Below are 26,302 nucleotides of genomic sequence, written 5' to 3' on the forward strand. Positions count from 1 at the left end.
CCATCTTTCTTCTGTTCTCTTCCCCCCTGTCACTCCTGTGGCTTGCTCATCTACCTCTCTCTCCAAATCTATTTCTTCCCTCTCCTGCTCTTGTTCCGATTGTCTATAAATGTGTGGCTCTCTGTCTCTCTCTTGATCTCTCCGTGTCCTGGTTCTCTCCTCATCCCGCCTGGCCCAAATCTGCCTCCTTCCCAACATCCCTGGGATGGGGGACCCAGGTGAGGTCGGGTAGATTAGGAGGAGGTGCTCCTGGCACCCCCGCCCCCTACCCTAGCTGGGGAGAGCGGCCTCTTCATCTTTCCGTCCCTTCCCCCTAGGCCCCAGCTCCTGCCTCCCCCCTCACTGCTGCTTGCTGCAGCTGCAGCAGTCCGTTGCCAGGGCAACCACAGCTGGCTGGGTGGGAGCCCCCTCCACCCCATCCCCCCTCTCCTTTCCCGCAAGGCTGGGAGGAGCTGGGACAAAGCCAGAGAAAGGCGGGGTGCAAGGTGGGGGGAGATGGAGGGAGAGGGAGGTCGGACCAGCTCCAGCTGTTCGTCTCGGTCAGTCTCCCTCAACAAGGCCCCCATCTCCCCTTCCTGACGATGCCCCCCAGTTCAGCCTGGAGAACGAGGCAGTCGTGGGCAGAGGGGTCAGGCCCAGTTTAATACACAGAACAAGGTAATTCACAGCAGAGGCAGGCAATAAAGGAGACTCGTTTACAAGGGGGGGCATGCCTGGATTGGGGGAGACCCCCAAGCCCACCACCTCCCCCACTTGCAGTCTCAATTTCCCTTTTTTTTAAACCCGAACAACAAACACACACAACCACAAGAAACAACCACGCCCCCTCGCTACCCCCAAAATGGCCAGCGAGGGTGGCAGGGGGGCAGCCCGGCCTGGCCGGTGGGGAACTGGAGCAGGGGAAGGAGGAAAAACTAGTCCGTTGCAGAGTCTGTGCTTCTCATTCCAGCAGGCGCTGGGCAGGGGCCGCCCGGCCCCCCCAGCCAATGCCCACCAGCCATGGCAGGCCCCAGCCACAGCAGGCAGAGGGCAGGGCGGGGCTCTCAGGGAGGGACCAGGAACGGAGTTCAAAACCATGGTTCACGTCATGCAGTATCCACGGTGGGCACCATTGAGGGGGCGAAGGTGGACACCACACCCACCTGCCCTGGGCACAAGGGGGAAATGGTGCCCACTTGGGGTGAGGAGGTGGGACAGCTGCAACTCCAGAAACTGGGGGGGTGGGGCTGCTAGGCAGGAAGCTGGCATAGACTGGTGCCCAGTGGATGCGCTCAGCAGTGCCCCCTCCACCGGGCCAGGCCTTATAGGACTCTTTGTATATATTAATTTCTTTTTTTTTTTTTAACTTTTTGACTTTTTCTTTAGAAAAACGCTGTGTCAGTGCCCCGGGCTGGCATCTACCACCCCTCATGCCCGCCCAGAGGCGGGGTATGGCTTTGAGGGGAGCAGAAGCCCCTGGTGCCCATTTGCCAAGGGATGGGGAAGGAGGGAGGAAGGGAGAGGGGCCCTACTGGGCCCACCAACCCACAGGGCGAACATTCCACTTGCACAGAGGGAAGGGGGTGGCCCAGCCCCCTCTTGGGCTCCCTCCTCCCCCTCCCGCTATGGGGCACTGAGGGGAGGGAGAGCGTGGAGGAGCTCCAAGAGGCAGATCAGGAAGCACCACCCCAGAGGTCCAGGTGAGCCAGAGCCAGGCCTAGGTGAGAGTGATGTAGGCAGAGGCCTTCTCTTTCAGGTGCCGAAGACAGAGGTGACAACTCCAGCTCCCTGTGGTGAGGTGGGGACAGGGAGTAAGGCCCTGGTCCCAGAAGGGCTGTCCTGACTCCCTCCCAGCCAGCAGCCCCAGTCCTGGGTCTTCACAGGCAGGAAGACTACTTTTCAACACCCCCACCCCCCCGTGGTGCCCACCTCTTCTCTCACCTTCCGGGGGCTCCGCCATGGGGGGACTCAGGCAGTACATGTGGTAACCCCGATCGCAGTCATCACAAAACAGCAGCTGGTCCTGGGGGGTGAGACCCGCCCAGCTGGCACCCTGGGGGCACGGGCACCAGAAACCGGGGTGGGGGGGCTGGGGCAGGGGTAGGTCAGAAGGGCTGGGGAAGGTGGGCCCTCCCACAAGAAGGGGCTCCGAGATCTTTGCAGAACACCCCTGAGGTCGGCCCATTGGCAGCTCCTAGTCTGGGTCGTACAGATTCTGTGGGACACTTTAACAGGACACCAGATGGCCTGAGACCTGCTCTAGAGGCCATGGATGAGGGTTTGGGTCCCCGCTCTACTGACGTCCTAGCTGGGTGGCCTCGGGCCAGTCATTTCCCCTCTCTGAGCCCGGTTTCTTCTCTGTGAATCGGGGACCAGAGCACCTACCTCTGAGGGTGGTTGGGAGGAGTCAAGAGAGCGACGAGCACTAAGCGCTAAGTGCCGGGCTCAGTTAATGGCCACTAACAATAACAATAACACAGGTTACGAGCGCTCCCCACCGAGGGGCTGCTCCCCGGGGAGGGACTCCCGGGAGCGGCCTGAGGCCCCGCGGGCAAGGGCTGGCAGAGGGGCGGGGCGGGAGGGGCCGCCGGGGGGTGTGGCCCGGGGGCGGCGCGCACTCACGTCGTTCTCCGAGGTGCCGCACAGGCTGCACGACTTGCACTCGATGCACTGCCAGCGGTAGGTGCGCACGGCCGCTGTCATGTTCACCGTAAACTGTAAACATGAGGGGTGTCCTGGGGGCCGAAGGGCAGGGATGCGGTTAGGGGTCATCGTGCCCCTGGGGGCCGCTGAGCCCCGGGGAGGAGACGGCTCCCCCCCCACCTCCTCCGCCCTGCTCACGGGTGCCCGGCGACCACACGCTGCCGCTTCCGTGGCCACCAGGCTCCTACCCAGCCACCATGGTAACCACATTCTGCTCCCCGGAATACCATGGCAACCGCATTCCATTACCCACAGTGCTGTGGCAACCACTCTCTACCACCCACAACACCCGGGCAGCCACATTCTGTTAACCACTGTGCTGAGGCAGCCACATTCCATTACCCACAGCAGAATGGCCAACAGGTTCTGTTAACCACAGTAACGTGGCAACCACAGTCTCCCGGCCACGGCGCCATGGCAACTACCTGTCACAGTGGGGTCCCCACACTCTGGGTTCCCTGCAGCCCCAGCCCATTTTGAAGGAGACCCCAGCAACCAACTTCTTCCTGAAACTTCCGTACAATGCCGTCCCACTGCCCCGGTGCCAAGACCCCCTCAGCCATTACCCGAGGGCCCCGACAGCTACAGGCCACAGCACCCAGTCACCATGACAACCGTATCACAGCACTCCCCTTAATACCATGACAACCGCAAGTCATTCCCCACTGTGCTGAGGCAACCACAGTCTATTACCTACCAGCCCACCCTGGGAAGCCACATTCTGTGAACCACAAGCCCGTGGCAAGCGCCGCTGGTTATCCACGGTACCCAGCCAGTGGCCATCCATTACTCGCTATCATAGTCTGCTACCCACAGTGCCTCGGCGGCCAGCTTTCAGTACCCCTCGCCGTGAGAAGCGCAGGCCACTACCAGTAATGCCGTGACCACCACCTCCTATTATTCCCAGAGCCCTTCTGGCCCCCCTCAGTTTCCCGCAGTGGACTCCACTCCACCAGTTCCGGGTCATCCCCCCATCCTGCCCCACCAGGCTGCACTTCTCTGCCTTCCTACCCTCCAGATCCGGACTCCTGGGGTGCCCTCCACCCTGGCCCCCAGCAACCTCGGGTGGGGTATCACCTGATCGCCCACAGTCAGCACAGGAGATGAGGTCCTCGGGACACCCCGTCTTCTTGGAGCCACCCAGGCAGAAGTCACAGTAGCCGTTGGGGATGACAGTGCCGTCAGGTGCCTTCTTGGCTGAAAGACAGCAGGGCGGGGTTTGACGCGGACAGGCAGGAGCACCTAGTCAAAGGCTGCTGTAGAAGTCGGGGCAGAGGGAGGCGTCCCTACCTGTGTGTTTCCTCTGTGCCTCAGGGACCCAGGCCAATTCTTTGTAAAACTCTGGGGTTGGGGGGACAGAGAGAAGGGCTCTCACCATAGGCAAGGCTCCCCACCTGCCCCCAGCCTCCGCCCCAGCAGTGGACCCCTTTTTCCAGGCACGGGGGAGGTAAGGAGAGAGACTGGCTACCGCTGAGCTGTGGCCACGAGTAGAACAGAGTCGGGGACCCAGATAATTCTCCTCAGGAACCCCAAACTCTCTGAGGACAACTCACACATCCTCTCTCTTAGGTAAAACTGCAAAGAAGGGCTTTCGGAAGAGCCCCAGCTTCCCCATTCACACACCCTTCTCCCAAACCAGTGCCACCTGAGCCCCAACTAGATGAAAACCGGGGACACCACTGGCCAAGATCTGGCATAGAGACAGACGGACATTGAGAAGAAAAATCCTGAACACAGAGGTGCCTGGGGGTGGAGTGGGGACGGGATAAAGAGTCTGCCCTCTCCCACTAGGAGGTAGGTGGGAAGACAGTTTCTCCCCTGGCAGAGCCTCCCCCGGCCCCTCCCCCACACCTCAGCTGTCAGGGCTGGCACGGGGTTGGCATGGGCAGGCGCCGAGGGCTCCCAGGCCACGGACCCTGCCCCTAGGCCCAAGCTTCGCGGAAAAGGGAGAAAGGGAGGGAGGGGAGTTATCTATCACCCCCCTCCCCAAGCTCTAATTGAAACAATAAATCAGACCCAGAAATATTATGCCCGGCCAGGAGCGAGGGAGAGATGGTTGGTTGCCATGGCAACCCCAGAGCCAGCATCCCCATGGTCGGTGGGGGGAGGGGACCGCTGAGCTGGAGATTTTCCAGAAATGTCTAACGTGCCCCCTCCCTCCCAGGCTCCTCAGCCCCCACTCCCAGGGTCCCTCACTGCCCCACAGCCCGCCTGCCTGCTCACGTTTATGGTTGTTTTTCCGGTGGAAGGGCAGGGCGTGGCGCTCGGCGTTCTCCTCCCCCTCCTCCTCAGCCAGGTGGGTGTGGGTGTAGTGGTAGCTGAGCCCTGGCCGGTTCTTATACCGTTTCCCACAGACTGGAGAGCGAGCAGGGAGGGCCCGTCAACCCTCCTGGCCCCTGCGGCCTCCACCCTGGCCTCGGGGATCACGCCTCCCCCCTCTGCCAGAGGCCTGAGCATCCCCTCCCACCAGGCTCTAGAACAGGAGGGAGGGGGCCAGCGGGGGAGAAGTCTCTAGGCCCCACTCTCTCTCTTTCCCCCTCTTCAGAAGGACTCACTATCACAGACATACGGCTTGTCTCGGTCCTCCAGGGAAGCGGTGTCCTGGCGTTTCCGGAGACCCCCGATGCCGTATGCCTGCGGGGAGAGTCAGGGTCAGCGGCCAAGAAAGGGAGGGAACTCAAAGAGCTTTCATCATTTGAGCCCAAAAGGTGAACCGTGGCTCTGCCACTTCCTAACTTTGGGCCCCGACCTCTCTGAGGTTCGGTTTCCTCATCTATGGCATGGGCATAAAGTGGGTTCTAACCCACTGTACAATCTCAGCTTTGCAAATGACTTAATAATACCCAAGCCTCAGGTTGCTCATCTGTAAAATGGGTATAAAATACACACACACACACACACACACACACACACACACACCCCTTCAGGCTGCTCTGAGGATTAAATGAGATCAACCCGAGGCAGGGCCTAACCATTGTGCATGCTCAGTACATGGGATCTGTCACTGAAGAGAGGGGTGATGAAGAAGAACAGGGGGGTAATACCTTTCCTTTAGCTCTGTTCTTCCTCCTGGGAATGTCATCCTCCAAGTCTTCCACCTCGAGATCATGTGGAAACTCCAGCAGCTGCTGTTTCTGGGCACCAGGAGAAGGGAGATGGAGGTCAAGAAAATGGGGGACACCATCCTGCTTCGTAGGGGTTTTGGACACAGCTGGAGATTGCGGGGAGCAAGGGAAGTCAAGAGGTCTTCCAAAAAGAGAAGAGGTGTGGAAGGATGGAGACTTAGGATGCCCAAAAGCCCTAGGGAACTGGGGGAGATTGCTGAGCAGGACTAGGATAGGCCAGGGCAGGTGGCCGGGGGTGAGAAGGCAACTGGGGCCCCCGAGGGGTGGTCCCACCTGGCAGTCCATAATGGTCTCCTCCTCCTTCAACTCAATCTTCTTCTCCCCAGTCTCAGCACACAGTAGCGCCTCAAGAACTGGCCCTTCCGGGAGGCCGCCCTCCTTCTTCAGGGGTGCCTCACAGTCTGGGGACAAGGCCAGGGTGGGGTCAAATGGGGAAGTTGTGGGCGCCTGGGTGGCTCAGTGGGTTAAGCCGCAGCCTTCGGCTCAGGTCATGATCTCAGGTTTCTGGGATCGAGTCCCACATCGGGCTCTCTGCTCAGCAGGGAGCCTGCTTCCCTCTCTCTCTCTCTCTCTCTGCCTGCCTCTCTGTCCACTTGTGATCTCTCTCTGACAAATAAATAAATAAAATCTTAAAAAAAAAAAAATGGGGAAGTTGTCCCTGGAGGAGTCCTCAAACAGCCCAGTTCAGGGAACCAAGCCCTTTGCTTCGGGAAAGAGGCTTTCCCACACTCAACCAGTAACAAGACCCAAAGATGCAATCATACATGCTGGAAAGGCTCCTGAGACCCTGGGAAAGACCCAGCCAGACCCTCAGATCCACTCAGACCCACTCAGAAGGCACTGTCAGACCCTCACTACACGTGGATGCAAATGGAGAGATACAGATACTCAACCATGATGCACATGGGAGATACAGACCGATCATCTTGAGACAGCCAGGCACACAAAGGAAGAGATACACCCAGACACGTGGAGGAAACACATCCAAGCCCTTGGATACACACGGAGACAATCAGAAAGAGACATTAAGCCATCAGCACTCCCTAGATCCACATAAGGAAGACACAGCCAGACCCTACCCTACACCTGGACACCAGGCGGAAGAGAAAGACACACCTAGAGAGAATCACTTGGATGGTTACAGGTGAACATACACAGGGGAGACGCAGTCCCTCTGAGGCAGACAGACACACCCAGAAAGACAGACAGCCAGATACACTTCAATACACCTGCACCCACACAGACCCTTGGATACACCCAGACAAGAGACAAGAAAGTGCCAGTGACTCTGATAGCCCTTGTCACAACTGAAGTAAGGAAGCCTTGACTCTGGCTGGACAGGCACGCGTGGGCAGAAATATACCTAATACACCAGCCACTAGGGGAAGAGATTCTCACAGACATTCCAAAGCATCTGGACACTCAAAGAAGAGATGGCCAGACACCCTGATACACCCAGACACACTCAGGAACCGCTGGATACTGGGCTAGACCAGACACACACAAGACCAAATAAACCCTCGAGTACTCCTGGAAACACCTAAACACAGAGACACTTAGATACATTCCACTGTGGAAGGAAAGACACTCCGACACATCCAGACACATGCAGGCACCCATAGGAAGAAATACAGCCAGACACTGTTATATCCTGGCTCACCCGGGGAAGATCCACCCACTCTGCCCCCCATATACCTCAGCCCAAGGAGGAAAAGATACAGTCCAAGACCTTAGCCGTCACTCAGAGAAAACCGGGGAAGGTCTGGGCTACACCCAGATACAGACCTACAGACCCTGGCTACAAGGGAAAGGTAAATGGTCAGATCCCCACTGGCATCACCACACACTTATCAGCGTGGTCTCGGGGGCAATGATGGGGTCACCCTGGGCACAGTTTGAAGCTCCACCCACCAATCTTGTACTCGCAGGGCCGGAGTCTGGGGTCCTCCAGGATGTTGAGTCTCCGTTTCTTCCTCCAACAGCGAGCGGGGTATGTGTAGATCTGTCCGGGGGCCAAACCTGGAGTGAGAAGGCCAAAGGGCCAAGGGAAGGGCCATGAGAACACAAGAAGGCGGGCTGCCCCGCCCCGCCCCGCCCCCATCCTCCTGGAGGTACCAGGGCCGCGGTGGGTCTTTTCCATCCAGATGTAGCAGTTGTTCTGGGCCACGCCGGTCTGTGAGTCGAGGAACGGCAGGCGCAGGCTGCGCTCGGCGCACAGGCGCGCGTTGTAGCTGCGGCAGTGCTCGATGGCCTCGCGGTAGAAGTCCTCGCCTAGGCTGCGAGTGGGAGAGTGAGCAGGCGAGCGGCTGTCAGCAAGGGCAGGGGCACCTTGCTGCCCAGCACCCCTCTCTCAGCGCACCCCTCAGGAATGGGTGGGGAGACTTCTTCAACCTCACCACTCCCCTCCTGTCGCTCCTGGACTCAGGAGCCCCAAAACCCAGGGCCCAAGCAGGCCTGGAACCAACAGAGTAAGATACACACAATACAGAAACAGACAAAAATACACCAGGACCTATCCATATATGCACGTATCAAAATACACAACACAACCAAACCACACAGGATTCACACACAAAGAGAGACATATCCCAAAACTCACAAAGGAGAAACAGACAAATCTCACATATGTGCATACAGATATCTACTGAAAAAAACACAAACATCAAAGTCACCTAGTGTAGAAACAGACACATCACACATCTATCCATGCACAAATACACACATCTCCAAAGACACACAACATAAACAAAGCACCCTCACAAAGACACACAACATGCAAACAGATCGCACACACAGCACTATACACGCGCATCCAAAGACACACAGAGATACACAAATATTATGAGAAGAACGTTAAAACAAACTACCCACACATGCACTTACATACCCAAGGACACAACAACAAACAAACCACACACACACAATATCCAGGCACACTATACAAAGAAATCACAGATTCACACAGGACAGGCACACACACACAATCACAAAGATACACAATATAGAAACCAACATCTAAAATACCACAGTCACATAAAGATACACACATAGACAACATAGGAATAGACAAATGCACCCATATTCACACAAAAATGTACACATAAATACACACATGCCTACCAATCCAGACACAGAACACAAATGATGCAGTTTTAAAGGACATGTACACACACTCAAAGACCCAAATATCCAAAGATACCTAGTGTAGACTAAAATAAACACATATCCACATACACATTAAAAAAATAATAATAATACAAACAAGTGACACGCACTCCACATGCCAAGACAAAGGTAGTGTGGGCTTCACCCAAGTTTACCAAGGCTCCCGCACCCCCAGGCCATTTCACTCTCTCCCCAACCCGGGGGTCGCGGGGCCGGACATGACCCCCTTCCCCCGAAAAGGACCCGAAGAGGACTCCGAGTTTCTCCACACCCTCCGCTCCTCCAGGAGCAGCGCATCGGACACCTTTCTTGCCAAAGACCCACAATCACACACATTCGCACCCCCGCGCAGCACGGCCCACAGTGACAGCCCCCCAGACACCCCATCGGCCCCACCCCCGGCCGCCACACACACACACACACACACACACACACACATACACGCGCGCGCCCGCGGAGACCCGCCCGCGCGCCCTCTCCCGCCTTCCGCCGGCCCGCAGCACCTCAGGGGGCCGGGGATGACCGTGGCCATCTTGCTCCCCGGGTCCTGCCCCCAGCAGGTCCCCGCCGGGTCGGTCCTCCCAGCGCTCGGGCGGGCGCTGAGGCCGCCCATCCATTCATTCCCGCGGGGCGGGAGCACCGGGGCCACAGCCAATCACAACGGCAGGGCGGGCCCGCCCGGGCCATGCTGGGAGTGGTAGTCCCTGGCCTGGGGGCCGCCCGGACCCCGCGGAGAAGGGGGCGCAGAGGTGAGGCCCAGGGAGCGCACACGGTCAGTCACACCCGTGCGCTCTTACGCGCATCCAGTGTCCCGGGCATCCACTCACACATGCACACCTGGACTCGCACACACCCACGTACGGCAGTTTACACACACATTCACACGTATACTCACAGCCTCCCACGCAGACTCACGCACACTTCCCTCCCACTTTCACAGACTCACATACATTTACACTCACACAAACACTTCGAAGCCATGAGACTTAGAGATACCTTAGAGGTGCCCACACAAACGTCCCCACCGGCAAGTCTGCACTTGGCTCCCTGACACGTCTCCCTCCCTCATCCCCAGCACACACACACACACACACACACACACACACCCGGCCCCAGCTCTGGAGAACCTTATCTGTCCCACACGGGCGGTCCCTCTCACAGCGACCCCGCCCTGCTCCAGCGCGTCCTTCCGCAGGCCCCGCAGCTCCGCATTTGGAAGAAGCCCTACCCACACCTTGCAGGTTCAAATCCTGGCTCTGCAAATTCGATGGCCATGTGGCCTTGGGCAAATGACTTAACCTTTCTGGGCTTCAGTTTCCTCATCTGTAAAATGAGGGTAACGCCTCACTGGATTGTTGTAAGGATTAATTAAGTAAATATGCACAAAATGTTTTTATCTTTTATTTTTTCCCATGCCCAGTGTGGAGTCCACCCCATGGCTCCGGGAAATCCAGACCTGAGTTGAGATCAAGAATCCGTCGCTTGGGGCCCCTGGGTGGCTCAGTGGGTTAAGCTTCTGCCTTCAGCCCAGGCCCTGATCTCAGGGTCCTGGGATCCAGCCCTGCGTTGGGCTCTCTGCTCAGTACAGACCCCGCTTCCCCCTCTCTCTGCCTACCTCTCTGCGTACTTGTGATCTCTCTGTCAAATAAATAAATAAAATCTTAAAAAAAAAAAAAAAAGAATCCGTCGCTTAATGGACTAAGCCACCCAGGAACCCCCATAAAGGTAAAAGGCACCCTTTCTTTTAAAAGGTACTTAGCAGGTAGTAGACGTTCAGTAAATTCACTCCAGAGGATCTGATATGCAGTTAGATGTAAAATGGTGATAGCCAACCAGTTCTAGAAAGAATAATGCCTGACACAAGTAGATGCTCAGTAAGTTTTTGTCGAATGATTAAATAAATATACTGAGTACCCACCCTGTGCCTGACACAGTTCTAAATACTTCAACAGGAGTAACTCCTACAATCCTCATAATGACCCTCTGAGGGGATGCTATTTTTATGCCTATTTTCCAGATAAGCAATGGGAGGCAGAGGGAGGGGAAATTACATGCCCTCAGCCCCTGGCCACGGTTTGAGGGTGGGACTAAGAGAAGGATTCACTCCCCTGGATATCTGTACCAGAATGAATCCTACCTCCTTCTTTCTCCCACTGTCACCCACATAGACTGCACCCTAAGGGATCGCCAGACAGTGAGCTGCCCCACCAGGCCACACCATGGCTCACCTGGAATCCCCCTGGTCCAAAGTTTATGCTCCAGTTTGAGCCCCCCTGTACCCCCCCATGGATAAAAATGCCCACAAATGTCCTTGTCCACCAGGGGGCTCTCCAGCTGACTGAGAGGCAGACTAGCCTTCACCTCTTTTGTCACTTGATGCCTCCACCTACTCTCTGGTGAGAGAAACACCCTCAGTGTCTTCCACACTTATCATTTCTAAACACACACCCCCCTAGTCTTAGACCCCTTCCACAAACTCTCCCCCGATCTCCCCCAGGTAAGCCTCGACCTTCTCCCTCCCCCACTCCCAACAGGACACAGTGGGTCTTGGCTTCACATCTGGCCTAGAGTAGGTGGCAAGGGGAGTAAGTCGAGGACGCTGGTACCCCCAGGCTCATGCTGGCCTCCAGGCTCCTATACCAGCCACCCCACACCTCACCCGCAGAAAGCCCTCGCACGCCCCCCTCCCTGCCCATCAGCTCAGCTCCCAGAGTGCCCTTGCCACCTTCCTCTCACACCTCCCACCACCCTCACAGGTCCCCCAACACATTACACTTGCTCCCCACACCTCCAGCCTCAGAGACTACAGCTCCCTCCTGCCCCACCCCAGAACGCTTACATCAATTTGACCAGTTTGGGGCCTGAGTGTAGAATATAGCCCATCCCCTCCCTGGTGGCCCTTGTCTAGCAGCACGACTGACCCGCAGAGCCGACACAAACTGACACTTCCCTCCCTTTTCTCACCCCTGACACTTCCCTTCCTTTTCTCGCCCCACCCTCATCCCTGCAGACCTCTCAGAAGGTGAGAGCAGAGAAGGGTGCTGCCACTCCCACCTAACCTCATTCCGGCCTCCAGGCCCCTGAAATACCCTACACGGACAGTGGACCACGTGAGAAACCAATATTGATACTAATAATAATAATTAGTATATTTAGGCAGAGTCAGGCTCTGTACCAAGTGCTTTACAAAGACCACAACAGCCCCTTGAGGTCATAGGCACTGTTATGATTCCCCAATACACAGATGGTAACACTGAGGCTCTGGAGGAGGGGGAGAAGGGGAGTGAATTAATAGCAAAGGATGAGGTTTGAAACTGGGCAGTCAGAACCTCTAGGCCTGCTCGGTCCACTCTCCCACTCCCAAGAGGATTTGGCTCTCACCTTCCTTCAGAAGCCAGTTCCTACCCTCAACCCTCAACCTTGCAGACCTTTCCCAGGATGAAAGCAGAGAAGGGCAAAGTAAGGGCTCTGGCACTCCCACCCCAGCACTTCCTCTGGCCTCCTCTGAGAGGTCTGGGCTCCAGGGTCAGGGTGAGGAGGCCAGAGTGCCTGGAGATCCACCAACCTGTACAGGAACCCTGTCCCTGCCCGCTCGAGGGTGTTCCTCATAGCAGACACATCTGTGTGTGTGTAAGAGAGTGAGAGGGAAGCAGAAGGTTGTCACCATCACACACCTCCTCACACTGACCCCAGCTCCGCACACACGCCCTGTATGCTCTCTGGCTCACCGCAAAGCCACGCGTGTGGGCGCGTGCCTATTGACCCCCCCCCTCCCCCTGCTCTCCCAACAGGCCCCTGCCAGAAACCAGAAACTACTGGGGGCCTTGGGTCCGGCCGTGAGACACAGCCCTTGGGAGGGTGGGGGGCGCTCCCGCCCCTTCTCCCTCCCCAACCGCCAGCACGCGTTGCTCAAGGTCAAGGCGGCGAGCGCGACGGGCTGGGGGAAGCGGGGTTGGGGGGCAGGTCGCCTTAGCCCCTTTGTGCGGCGCCGCGGGCGTTCGCCCTCCGCCTCCTCCCCCAGGCCCGGGAGGAGGGGGAGGGGAGTGCCGCGCTCGCCAGCCGAGGAGGGAGGGCGGGAACGGCCGCGCGCCTGTCACTCTGAGCCTGCTGTCACCGCCAGAGGAAAGGGGGTGGGGAGCGCTGGGACCCGGGAGTCCGGGATCCCGAAGAGGGAGCGCGAGAGAGAGATAGAAAGAAGAAGAAGAGAGGTGGCCAGAGCGAGGGATGGCTAGGACAGGGGAGGGATGGGACAGGGCTGGGCTTGAACCCAGGCATCCAGGTTCCCAGCTGTCGGGCCCAGGAGGAAGCTAACGCTCGTAGGAGGGACGCGGACAGGGAGAAAGGGAGGGAATCCCCCGAGATTGAGGGCGCTGCCAGCATCCTCTCCAGAGGCATCCGGTCCCCAAGGGGATGAGAGATGCTCTTGTTAGATGTCTATGGGCAGGGAGAAGGAGCGATCCCACGGTCTAAGCTGACCTGGTCGTCAGACCTTCTAGGTCCTGAAGACCCGGGGAGGAAAAAGGGGAGACAGGACCCCCGACGTCTCAGCTCCCACCCTGCGGTCGCGCGGGCCGAGGCCCCAGAGAAAGAGGGGGGAAAGAGAAAGGTTCTGATGTGAGGAAAGAAGGTGGTGAGGACCCCGGAGACTGAGGTCTGGACTTAAGCGTTCGTACTCCCAGCCCTATGCCGGGGCAGGCCCGGCGCCCCCGGAGGCGCGGAGGAGGAGAGATGAAGGAGGAGGAGAGGGAAGCCCCTACCCCCACTCTGGGTGGGGAAACGGCCTCCGCCACCCCCCAGCCCGCGCCACATTCCTTCACTGACAGCGACAAAGAAGAGACGCCCCCGCGACCCTGAAGGGGCTCCCGCCCCCAACCCCAGGGGACAACAAGGGGCGGCGGGTCCCCCAGGGGTGGGGGGGCGCTCTGGGGTTCCCCATTAAACTACCTTCCGAGCGCCGCGTCCCCTTCCCCAGCGAGGGCGGGGGAAGGGTCGGGGATGGGGGCAGGATGGAGGGACGTGGACGGCGGGGACACTCACGACTTGAGCGGGTTCTGAATGGCGGTGGCCATGGCCCGCTCGGCTGGGCCGCCTCCGGCCCGGGGCGCTGCTGCCGCCGCGCGCGGGCCCAGCCCGGCCTGCGCCGCCCGCTCTGCCGCCCAGCGCGCTACGATTTCATTCATTCTTGGGGCTGCGGCGCGAGCCGAGCGGGGCGGGCCGGGGGCGGGGCTCGGCCAATCCCCGCACCTCCCGGCGCACGACGGGACGTGGAGTCTAGGGGCGCGCGGCGGCGCCCGAGGGCGCCCCTGGCCGGACTACACGTCCCAGGGGGCGCCGGGAGGACCACACGCCCATTGGCTGCTGAGGATACAGGGCGGGGCGGGGCTCGTCCCAGAGCATCCTTTACTCCTCCCTGAGGGTGCTCCATTCCCATCTCGGGCTCTCCATCCTCCAGGACCCGTCGGCGTGGGAGCAGGTGGTCCCTGGCCTCTGGGTCTCCCCTGGGTATGTGGATGACCCGAGGATCTGTCGTGTATCCTTGTCTGTGCTTGCGGGTCTGGTGTCTCTTCTGTGTAAGCCAACGTGTAGACAAGCACAGGGGTTAACCACTGCCTTTGTTCACTTATTCAGTGCCTGCCAGGTGCCAGGCACTCTTCTGGACACGGTGGCATATAGCAGTGACCCAACAAAGTCGCTGCCCTCAAGGAGCTGACCTTTTTTTTTTTTTAAGATTTTATTTATTTATTTGACAGACAGAGATCACAAGTAGGCAGAGAGGCAGGCAGAGAGAGAGAGAGAGGGGAGAAGCAGGCTCCCCGCTGAGCAGAGAGCCCGTCGCGGGGCTCAATCTCAGGACGCTGGGATCATGACCTGAGCGGAAGGCAGAGGCTTTAACCCACTGAGCCACCCAGGCGCCCCGGAGTGACCTTTTCATGGAGAAAGACAGGTGATAAAGAAGAAAATAAAGAGACAAAATCATTTTAGAGAATTATGAATGCTATAAAGTGGCTTCTCTGAGGAGATGGCATTCGAGCTGAGACATGAGAAGTTCCAGCCAGGCAACAGGAGGGGAAAGGGAGTGAGCTTTGACAAGGGAAAGATCAGTAAGAAAGCTGCTGTGACTGGAGCAGAGTGAGAGAGGGGAGAGACAAGGTTGGGGAGAGAGCAAGGACCCAGATCATGTAGAGCCTTGTAGGACATTACAAAGAAAATGGATTTTGTTCTAAGTGCAATCAATCATTGGCTCTCTTCTTTCTTTCTTTCTTTCTCTCTCTCTCTCTCTCTCTCTCTCACACACACACACACACACACACACACACACACACCAAGCCCATCAGCAAATCCTGTTATCTCTATATTCACAAAACAGACCCAGGATCCACCTAGTCCTCTCCTCTCACAGCGTCCACCTGGCACCATCCACCATTGTCTCCTGCCTGGACAGCTCCCAGTCTGTCCTCCCTGCCGCAGCCAGTGTGGACTACTTAAAACATATGGCATCACAATGCTCTCTAGCTCAAAACCTCCAGTGGCTTCTTTCACAATTAGAATAAAGTGCAAAGCCCTCCCTCGGCCCTCAAGGCCCTACTTGATCCCCTCCGCAACCCTCATCTGATTTCTGACCTCATCTCCCTCTCCCCTTCCCTTGGCTGACTTTGCTCCAGCCACAATGGCATCCTCTCTGTTCCTGGAAGGTACCAGTCCTCTGTCAGCCACAGGATTTTTGCACTGGCTCTTCTCTCTGCCTAAAATGTTCCTGCCCCAGATATCCACATGGCCCCATCCCTCCCTTTATTCAGGTTTCTCACTAAATGTCCCCTCCTCAGATGCAGCCTCAGGTAAAATGGCATCCCCTATCACCCTGTCCTCTCAAACGCTTTTTCCTTCAATACTTATAGTTTGTCATCGTGTAGTAGACCTGTTTAGTTATTTGACTTATTGTCTGTCTCCACCCATTAGAATATCAGCTCTGTGAGGGCAGAACTTGTTGTCCCATCTGCTGCTGTCTTCGCACTGCCTAGAACAGGGCCTGAAAAGTAGTAAATGCGCAATAATTATTTGTTGAACAAATCAGCGGATCAAACAGATGTTACGCTCCGTGTCTCTCCCTGCCTTCTAGCTCTGAGGCACGCAGCCAGCAAAGGCAGGCTCCAGACTGTGCCCTCCTGCACACAGACACGAGGACAGCCTGAATGAATGTGTTGTATTAAGGAAACCCCCCCAGCAGGGGGTCTGGAGCTAAAGACGAAGAGAAGGGAGAGGTTCACAGGCACATTCACTCCTTTCTAGAGTATTATAGTCCCTAGCTCTGAACGGGAAGGCTGGACACAGAGGTGCCGGCTCTGCCCTGGGCTCTTAAGCTCACGGTCTGGTGGGATAACAGACTCACCCCCACACAGTGACAGCCAAGACAGGAGGAAGTGCAGGCAGAGGGGTCAAGGCTGGGGTAAAAAAGCACAAGAACTGGGAGCCCAGAGGAGGCTCCTGACCCAGGCTGTGGGTCCGGGAGGGGTTTTTTGGAGGAGATTCCAAGGGAATCCTTTCAAGTCGTGACCGCTTGCCCTCTCTAAGCATGGAACTATTGTCTGTTCTGACATCCTGGGACCCTGATTCCCAATCTTCCTGTCACCCAAGTGTTGGGGACACTGATCCTGGAAGTCCCAGCCTTTGGTCACTTCTCCTAACCCTGGAGTCTGAGGATCTGGCCACCAGAGGGCACTGTGGCCCCAGTCTTTGTCCACACAGGTTGTTCTGAATCCTCAGACCTAGGACAGATACCCTCCTGGTAGTGGGGCCACAGACCCTGCACACCCTCTGTGTGTGCAGACCCCTGGGGGCTTTGCCTGGGCCTCTGAGGGAGTCTCCATTGCTAACCTCCCACCCCACATCCCCCTCTTCCGCACTAATCTTCAGAGTATACAGCCCTCCCCTCAGGTCAGGCAACTTAGGCTCAGAGGGAAAACACCCTCACCGAAAGCCCCCACCCATCAGGGCAGGGAGAGCTAGGATTTGAACCCAGGTCTGACTGAGAAGCTAACCTCACCTTTCCTCCCTGTGCTACTCTGAGGGGTGGCTTACTGCCTTCCATGTCAGAATCCCCTCAGGTGTGTGAAAATGCCATCCATGCCCCCCCTACCCCCCCATGTCCTGGCCCTAGGGATTCAGGGTGCTCTGAAAACAGACCCTAGAATCAATCCGTAGCAAGCCCCCACATCTTTCTAATGACATCAAGGCATGAGAACCACTGAGTTAGTTGGTGAGGACAAACACAGAAGAAACAAAATGCAGTTGAAGGGAAGGCTGCCAAGTGCAGGGGTGCGGAGAGGTGTGGGGACAGGGGTCATATCATAAGTCCTGTGTTCCCCTGCGGCTCCGCAGGAACCTCCTCCATCTTTCTGGAACTTTCGATTTTTCATCTGCAAAATAGGAACGAATTTCCAACTTCCCAGGTGTATGGGTCCATGTGAAGCACTTAGAGCAGTGCCTGGCACTTTAGCACATGATAAATGCGATCCTTACATTGTAAACTCCTGTGGCTGAACACCTCCCAGACACCTCACCCAGGCTGAAGGTGTTACATAGGTCATCTCAACAGCCTTGTGGGATGAGCACGATTCCATCCCTCCCCTCCCCACCCCAGAGGGGTGGCCTCTGCTGGGAGATCACAAATAAATCCCAAAGTGTGCAGTGTGCCGACCCCAAGAACCCTGTGTGCTGTCCTGACACGGGCTGGCTATGAGGCGGGGGTCCTGGTCACTGAGCAGTCTTCCCCCTGCCAGGGTACTGTCTTGTGACCCTCACAACAATCCTGAGACCGAGTTCAAGGTCGGACCACGTAGGTAGGGCCTTAAAACCCAGGGTAAGTCTATTTTCGTGTGTGGTCTAAGGAAATGGTCCAGGTTCATTCTTCTGCATGTGGCTGTCCAATTATCCCAACACCATTTGTTGGAGAGACTGGCTTTTTTCCATTGGACATTCTTTCCTGCTTTGTTGAAGATTAGTTGACCACAGAGTTGAGGGTCCATTTCTGGGCTCTCTATTCTGTTCCGTTGATCCATGTATCTGTTTTTGTGTCAGTACCATACTGTCTTCATGATGACATCTTTGTAATAGAGCTTGAAGTCTGGAATTGTGATGCCACCAACTTTGGTTTTCTTCTTCAACATTCCTCTGGCTATTCGGGTCCTTTCGGGTTTCATATAACTTTTAGGATTATTTGTTCCCTTTCTTAGAAAAAAGTTGATGGTATTTTGATAGGGATTGCATTAAATGTGTAGATTGCTCTAGGTAGCATAGACATTTTCACAACATTTTTTCTTCCAATCCAAGCATGGGACACTTTTCCATTTCTTTGTGTCTTCCTCAATTTCTTTCATGAGTACTTTATAGTTTCTGAGTACAGATTCTTTGCCTCTTTGGTTAGGTTTATTCCTAGATATCCTATGGTTTTGGTTGCAGTTGTAAATGGGATCAACTCCTTAATTTCTTTCTTCTGTCTTGCTCTTGGTGTATAGAAATGCAATGATTTCCGTGCATTGATTTTATATCCTGACACTTTACTGAATTCCTGTATGAGTTCTGGCAGTTTTGGGGGTGGAGTCTTTGGGTTTTCCATATAAAGTATCATATCATCTGCAAAGAGTGGGACTTTGGCTTCTTCTTTGCCGATTCAGATGCCTTTTATTTCTTTTTGTTGTCTGGTTGCTGAGGCTAGGACTTCTAGTACTGTGTTGAATAGCAGTGGTGATAGTGGACATCCCTGCTGTGTTCCTGACCTTAGGGGAAAAGCTCTCGGTTTTTCCCCATTCAGAATGATACTCGCTGTGGGTTTTGATGATATTGAGGTACATACCCTCTATCCCAACACCGTGAAGAGTTTTGATCAGGAACGGATGCTGTACTTTGCCAAATGCTTGCTCTGCATCTATTGAGAGGATCATGTGGTTCTTGTCCTTTCTTTTATTAATGTGTTGTATCACAGACAAATCGTAAGAGACTCTTAAAGTCAGGAAACAAGCTGAGGGTGGCTGGAGGGGAGGAGGGTGAGAGGGATGAGGTGGCTGGGGGATGGACATGGCGGAGGGTGTGTGCTGTGGTGAATGCTGTAAATTGTGTTAAACTGATGAATCACAGACCTGTACCCATGAAACAAATAATACACTATGTGTTAATTAAACAAACAAACCAACCCAGGGTAAGGAAGCCAGTGGTGTGTTCTAAGCACGATCTGAGGCTGTCATAGAAAGAGCCCCCACAGTCTCACAAGTGGGCCAGATTGCTGGGGTGGGTGGGAGACAGAGACGGGGGGAGGAGGCTCCAGTGGCTCCAGTGGGAGGAGGGGGCAGAGCAGGGGTGAGGAGAGAATGAGCAGCGGCAGAACTGTGGCCGCTGTGAGAAATGACAACAAACTCCACGGCTTAAAACAACAGAAATGTCTTCTACTGTTCTGGAGGCCAGAAGTCTGAAATCAGTATCACTGGGGTGAAATTAAGGTGTGGACGGGACCCCCGCCTTCTGGAGGTGCCAGCAGAGCACGCGGTCTGCGCCTCTCCCAGCATCTGGTGGCTTTCCCTGGCTCGCGCCGCCAGCTCTCCAGCCTTCAAGGCCGGTATCTTCAAATCTTTCTCTGCTCATCTTCATATCATTTTCTCTTCTGTGCGTGTGTGTATGTGTGTCAGATTTCCCTCTGGTTCTCTCTCTCTCTCTTTTTTTTTTAATTTTAAAAACATTTTATTCATTCATTTGAAAGAGAGAGAGAGATGACACAAGCAGGAGCAGCTGCAAAGGGAGAGGGAGCAGGAGAAGCAGACTCCCCACAGAGCAGGGAGCCCGATGCAGGACTTGATCCCAGGACCCTGGGATCCAAAACCTAGGCCAAGGCAGAGGCTCAACTGACTGAATGACCCAGGCGCCCGCTCTGCTTCTCTCTTAGAAGGACCCTCGTAATTGCACTGAGCACTCCAGGAGAATCTTCCCCACCTCAAGCCCCTTAACTTGATCACATCTACAAAGTCCCTTCTACCGCATAATGTAACATAGTCCCAGGTTCTGGAGATTAGGACACAGACATTTTGGGGGCCACTTCTCTATTTACCACACTACCCCATTGAAAATGGCAATCTTGGGACGCCTGGGTGGCTCAGTTGGTTAAGCAGCTGCCTTCAGCTCAGGTCATGATCCCAGCGTCCTGGGATCGAGTCCCACATTGGACTCCCTGCTTGGCAGGGAGCCTGCTTCTCCCTCTGCCTCTGCCTGCCACTCTGTCTGCCTGTGCTCGCTCTCGCTCCTTTCTCTCTGACAAATAAATAAATAAAATCTTAAAAAAAAAAAAAGAAAGAAAAAAAAAGAAAATGGCAATCTTGGAGGGAGGGGGCGAGGGAGAGGGTGATGGGGTTGTGGACATTGGGGAGGGTATGTGCTATGGTGAGTGCTGCGAAGTGTGTAAACCTGGCGATTCACAGCCCTGGGGCTAATAATACATTATATGTTTATTAAAAAAAAGAAGGAAAGAAAGAAAGAAAGAAAGAAAGAAAGAAAGAAAGAAAGAAAATGGCAATCTTCCTCCCACCCCTACCACTTCCCGACTCTTTGCTATGTTTGATTTTTTCTCTTTAATTTTCCCATAATTCTTAGGGGTGCCTGGCTGGCTCAGTCAGTAGAGCATGGGACTCTTGACCTTGGGGTTGTGAGTTCAAGCCCCACGTTGGGCGTGGAGATTACTTAAAAATACCCCTCATTGTTATTTTAATTAGCTTCTTTCAGATTACTATTGATAATCCCTTGCATATGTTCCTACCAGGATTCTTTTTGTTTTGTTTTGGTTTTGGTGTGAACTTTTTTTTTAATTCAAATATAATTAAGATACAGTGTTATATTAGTTTCAAGTATACCATATAATGATTCAACAACTCTATACATTTCTCAGTACTTATTTAGATAAGTGTACTTTTTTTTTTCCCCTAAAGATTTTATTTATTTATTTGACAGAGAGAGACACAGTGAGAGAGGGAACACAAGCAGGGCGAGTGGGAGAGGGAGAAGCGGGCTTCTCACCAGGCAGAGAGCCTGATGCAGGTCGATCCCAGGACTCTGGGATCATAACCTGAGCGGAAGGCAGACACTTAAGGACTGAGCCTCCAAGGCGCCTCTAGATAAGTGTACTCTTTTTTTTTTTTTTTTAAGATTTTATTTATTTAGTAGGCAGAGAGGCAGGCAGAGAGAGACAGAGAAGCAGGCTCCCTGCTGAGCAGAGAGCCCGATGTGGGGCTCGATCCCAGGACTCTGGGATCATGACCTGAGCCGAAGGCAGAGGCTTTAACCCACTGAGCCATCCAGGCGCCCAATAAGTGTATTCTTAATGCTTTTTTCTTTTTTTTTTTAAGATTTCATCCATTTATTTGACACAGAGAGAGAGAGAGGCAGCAAGCAAGAGAGGGAATACAAGCAGGGGGAGCGGGAGAGGGAGAAGCAGGCTTCCCGCTGAGCAGGGAGCCCGATGCGGGGCTTGATCCCAGAACCCTGGGATCATGACCTGAGCCAAAGGCAGACTCTCAACACCTGAGCCACCGCGGTCCCCCTCTCTTAATGCCTTTTTAAAATTAAGGTGTTTTTTTTTTTTTTTTTTTTAAGATTTTATTTATTGGGGCACCTGGGTGGCTCAGTGGGTTAAGCCTCTGCCTTCAGCTCAGGTCATGATCTCAGAGTCCTGGGATCCTGCCCAGCGGGGAGCCTGCTTACCGCCCCCCACCCCCACCCACCACCTGCCTCTCTGCCTACTTGTGATCTCTTTCTCCGTCAAATAAATAAATAAAATCTTAAAAAAAAAAAAAAAAAAGGAAGTCATTGTTCTAGGGCACCCAGTGTGGCTAGTATGGGATGCTCAGAAGGGAGTCTGCTCCTCCCTCTCCCTCGGCCCCCTCACGCCCGTCCGTCCACCCCCCTCCCCGATCATGAGACGGAGAAAGGGGGAGTACACACATACTCTCTCAAATAAATAAATAAAATCTTTTAAAAAAAAAGTCACTGCTGTAAACTGAATGTTTGTGTCCCCACCCCCCCATTCATATGTTGAATCCCTAAACCCCAGTGTGGCGGTGCTTGGAGATGGGGTTTTGGGAGGCAATTAGGATTAGAAGACCAATCTGATGGAACTAGAGTCCTTTTAAGAGACACCAGAGAGTTTGTTCTCTTTCTTTCTGACTGTGAGGATACAGCAGGAAGACAGCCATCCGCCAACTAGGGACAGAGTCCTTGCTGGGAACCTGATCTCAGACTTCCCCACCTTCAGAACTGTCAAAAAATGCATTTCTTTTTTTTTTAAAGATTTTATTTATTTATTTATTTGACAGAGAGAGAGAGTCAGGCAGAGAGAGAGGGGGAAGCAGGCTCCCCGCCAAGCAGAAAGCCCGATGCAGGGCTCGATTCCAGCACCCTGAGATCATGACCGGAACTGAAGGCAGAGTCCCAACCCACTGAGCCACTCAGATGCCCCTCTTTCTTTTTTATTTTATTTTATTTTAAGATTTTATTTATTTATTCTACAGAGAGAGAGAGAGAGATCACAAGTAGGCAGAAAGGGGGAAGCAGGCTCCCTGCTGAGCTGAGAGCCTGATGCAGGCTTGATCCCAGGACCCTGGGATCATGACCCGAGCAGAAGGCAGAGGCTTTAACCCACTGAGCCACCCAGGCGCCCCCTCTTTCTTTTTTTTTAAAGTAATCTCTACGCCCTATGTGGGGCTCAAACTCGTAACCCCAAGACCAAGAGGTGCACGCTCCACAGACTGAGCCAGCCCCGAACCCACATTAACTCCATTGTTTTATACTTTACATTTAGGTCTTTACTTCGTCCGGAGTCTATCTTTGTATGTGGTATGAAGTAAGGATCCATTTTTTTTTTCTCCATATAGAGACTCGGTTTTCCTAAAGTCACGATGAACAATCCATCCTTCCCCCCACCAAATGGAAGTGCCACCTCTGCCATTTTACGGCCCTATACACACCTGGGTCTGCCTGTGAGTCTGTTCTTTCCTTTGGTGTGTTCATCTGCTCTTGCAACGCACTATTTTTACAACTATGGCTTTGTAGTTTGTCTTAAAAATTTATTTATTTGACAGAGGGAGATCACAAGTAGGCAGAGAAGCAGGAAGAGAGAGAGGGGGAAGCAGGCTCCCTGCCAAGCAGAGAGGCTGATGCAGGACTCGATCCCAGGACCCTGAGATCATGACCTGAGCCGAAGGCAGAGGCTTAACCCACTGAGACACCCAGGTGCCCTGTAGTTTGTCTTAATATTTGGTAAAGCAAGACCTTCCCCTTTCCTCTCTAATGTGAACTTAGCTATTTGTATACCTTTATTCCTCCATATAAATTTTAGAGCTGGTTTATCAAGTACTCTAAAAATCTGCATTTTTTATTAAGATTGCTTCAAAGTTACTGGCGAATTTCGAGAGAACTGAAATGTGGATAATATGAAGATACCCTATCCAAGGACATGGATCGTTCCATTTTTTTCAGATTACCTTCTGTATCCTTTATTGACATTTTCTTGTTAGTTTTGTTTTTTGGGGTTTTTTATTCTTTTATTTTTTTGACAGGGAGAGACACAGTGAAAGAGGGAACACAAGCAGGGGCAGAGGGGAGAGAGAGAAGCAGGCTCTCTGCTGCGCAGGGAGCCCAACGTGGGGCTTGATCCCAGGATTCGGGGATCATGACCTGAGCTGAAGGCAGACGCTCAGCGCCTGAGCCATCCAGGCGCCCCAAGTTTATTTTAATGTTTTGAAAGTAATCTCTGTGCCCAATGTGGGGCTCGAACTTACTGAGATCAAGAGTCCCATGCTCTACCGACTAAGCCAGCCAGGCACCCCTAAAGTTATATGTTTTAGTTGGTTATTACAGTGTTACTGAGATGATAATGATCTTTGTAGGTTGATCTGTTAGTAACCATGATAATCTCTTTGCTAAGAGCCCTCTTACCTCAATTGTGAATACCAGTCATATCATTGATGAGAGCCCACTTCTAGTATTCTCATCCTAATTAGCAAAGCCCTTAGTGTTGATATGAGATGGATGAGTGCCTTATAGCACCTGCCTCTGGAGCCTGCTCTTGTAATTAAATTCCGGCTAACAACCCTGCCAGCTCTGACCTAACCAACCTGTGGGGTGCAGTTTAAACACAGTCCTCATATAGCCACGAGGGGGCGCTGAGGCCTCACTTAGCTAGGAGACCTTCTGCGGGTGGAGAGAATGTGGCCACCAGGGGTCACTGCTTGCGCCAAGCACCTACTGTGTGGGGCCCGCTCTTCTAGATGTTAGGGTAACCATGCTCAAGGCAGGAAAGGAGCTAATATTCTGAAAGTCGAGGAGTGTAGGCAGACAATAAAAAAACTAACTGATTATATCAGGGCTGGGCTATCCAGGCTGCACAGTTGTGGGGTCCGACTCTTGGTTTCAGCTCCGGTGGTGATCTCTGGGTCTGGAACGAGCCTCCCGTTGGGCTCTGCACTCAGGGCAGAGTCTGCTTAAGATGCTCTCTCTCCCTCTTCTCCTTCCCCCTCATAAATAAATAAATCCTCTTTAAAATAGATTATGTCAGGGTGTAATAAATTATATGGAGAAACTAAGTCAGGGTGACCAGATAGTGACGGATGGAGGCTCCTTACACAAGGAACTCCCAAGTATCTGAGATTACATTAAAGGAGGATGCGGGGGTGTCTGGGTGGCTCAGCCGTTAAGCGTCTGCCTTCAGCTCAGGTCATGATCCCACCATCCTGGGATCGAGTCTGGTATTGCTCTCTGCTAGACGGGATGCCTGCTTCTCCCTCTCCCACTCCCCCTGCTTGTGTTCCATCTCTCTGTGTGTCTCTCTCTGTCAAATAAAATCTTGGAAAAGAAAACAAACATTAAAAATAAAAAATAAAGGAGAATGAGGGACTCATGGAGAAAAGTACTCTGGGCAGAGGAAATGTGTCTGTGGGTCTGGAGGGGAAAAACATGGAGGGAGGAAGGATGGGAAGGAGACAAACGTAGACAAAGAACAGAAGGGAGAGGGGGTAAGACAGACTGGTGACAGGTGACAGGTGACAGGGAGGAGTGTGTAAGTGGAGGACTCTGGCTTTTGTCCTGAGGCCGGGGTAAGCCTCTGGAGGGGTTGTGATATGAAAGATCTCAAGACAGTTATGTGAAAATGAGCAAGGTTAACATAGTGTCCTAATGTTCACCTTAAGAAACAGGATTTGGGGGCGCCTGGGTGGCTCAGTGGGTTAAAGCCTCTGCCTTCGGCTCGGGTCATGATCCCAGGGTCCTGGTATCGAGCCCCGCATCGGGCTCTCTGCTCAGCAGAGAGCCTGCTTCCTCCTCTCTCTCTGCCTACTTGTGATCTCTGTCTGTCAAATAAATAAATAAAATCTTTAACAAAAAAAGAAAGAAAGAAACAGGAGTTGGGGGCGCCTGGGTGGCTCAGTAGGTTAAGCCTCTGCCTTCAGCTCAGGTCATATCTCAGGGTCCTGGGATGGAGCCCCGCATTGGGCTCTCTGCTCCGCGGGGAGCCTACTCCCCCCCTCCACCTGCCTCTCTGCCTACTTGTGATTTCTATCAAATAAATAAATAAAATCTTTAAAAAAAGAAAGAAAGAAAGAAAGAAACAGGAGTTGGTGGGACAGAATCTAGGTTCCCACTTGTTTTAATTTGCATCAAGAAATACTATAACAAGGGTGCCTGGGGGGCTCAGAGCAAGATCCCAGGGGTCCTAGGATGAAGCCCCATGGGCTCCCAGGTCAGTGGGGAGTCTGGTTCTCCCTCCCCCTCTGCCACACAAGTAGGAGGATATACTTGTCCTCTCACTCTCTCAAATAAATAAATCTAAAAAAGAAAAAAAAAAGAAAAAGTCCTAGAACAATACCAAGAAATTGATGTTTTAAAATGATGAATTAGAGGAAGAGGGGACAGAGAATGGAGTGGACGGAGATGAAGGCGAGAGGGAGGGGAAGATGTCCTATGGCTGCCGAGTGGGAAACAGCACAGACCCTGGGAGGCAGGGAGCTTGGTGACCCAGCAAGTGGGGGACAAAAATGCAAGGACGGCAAGTCGGGTACACTGTGTCCTTTGGAGCTTTGCCACAACAGAGGGCCTGAGAATCAGTGTTCCCAAGGCACATCTTTGCTGGCCAGGGGTGATGGCTGGAGGAGCTAATGGTCCAGCCCCTCCCTACAAACATTAATAACGATGTTTATTAAGTGCCTGGCACTAGTCTATGATGTGTACTTTTAAACCATGTAAACCTCGCAACACCACCAGGGATAGGCACTGTTCTAACCTCTTCATTTCATAGGTGTGGAAAC

The 26,302-nt window shown here is 53.8% G+C and overlaps 1 protein-coding gene across 12 annotated transcripts; it reads right to left on the reverse strand.

Moving 5' to 3' along the window:
- Positions 1-614: 614 nt before the first annotated feature.
- Positions 615-14,141, reverse strand: DPF1 (double PHD fingers 1). Of its 12 annotated transcripts, none has more exons than XM_032841942.1 (12): positions 14,010-14,141; positions 7,923-8,083; positions 7,719-7,826; positions 6,081-6,208; positions 5,727-5,810; positions 5,238-5,316; positions 4,906-5,037; positions 3,973-4,023; positions 3,760-3,879; positions 2,602-2,714; positions 1,921-2,032; positions 615-1,767 (listed from the first exon to the last, which is right to left on the reverse strand). In XM_032841942.1, the coding sequence occupies exons 1-12, from the start codon at positions 14,039-14,041 to the stop codon at positions 1,697-1,699; spliced, it is 1,191 nt and encodes a 396-aa protein (XP_032697833.1). In that variant the 5' UTR covers positions 14,042-14,141; the 3' UTR covers positions 615-1,696. The 12 variants fall into 12 exon arrangements, with proteins under 12 accessions (XP_032697833.1, XP_032697834.1, XP_032697830.1 ...); XM_032841943.1 differs by having other exon boundaries at positions 1,921-2,002; positions 5,727-5,816; positions 14,010-14,140; XM_032841939.1 differs by having other exon boundaries at positions 5,727-5,816; positions 14,010-14,140.
- Between the last annotated feature and the right edge of the window lie 12,161 nt (positions 14,142-26,302).

The sequence above is a fragment of the Lontra canadensis genome, unplaced genomic scaffold, assembly GCF_010015895.1.
Source record: "Lontra canadensis isolate GAN:19392208 unplaced genomic scaffold, GSC_riverotter_1.0 scaffold125, whole genome shotgun sequence".
Taxonomy (NCBI): Eukaryota; Metazoa; Chordata; class Mammalia; order Carnivora; family Mustelidae; genus Lontra; species Lontra canadensis.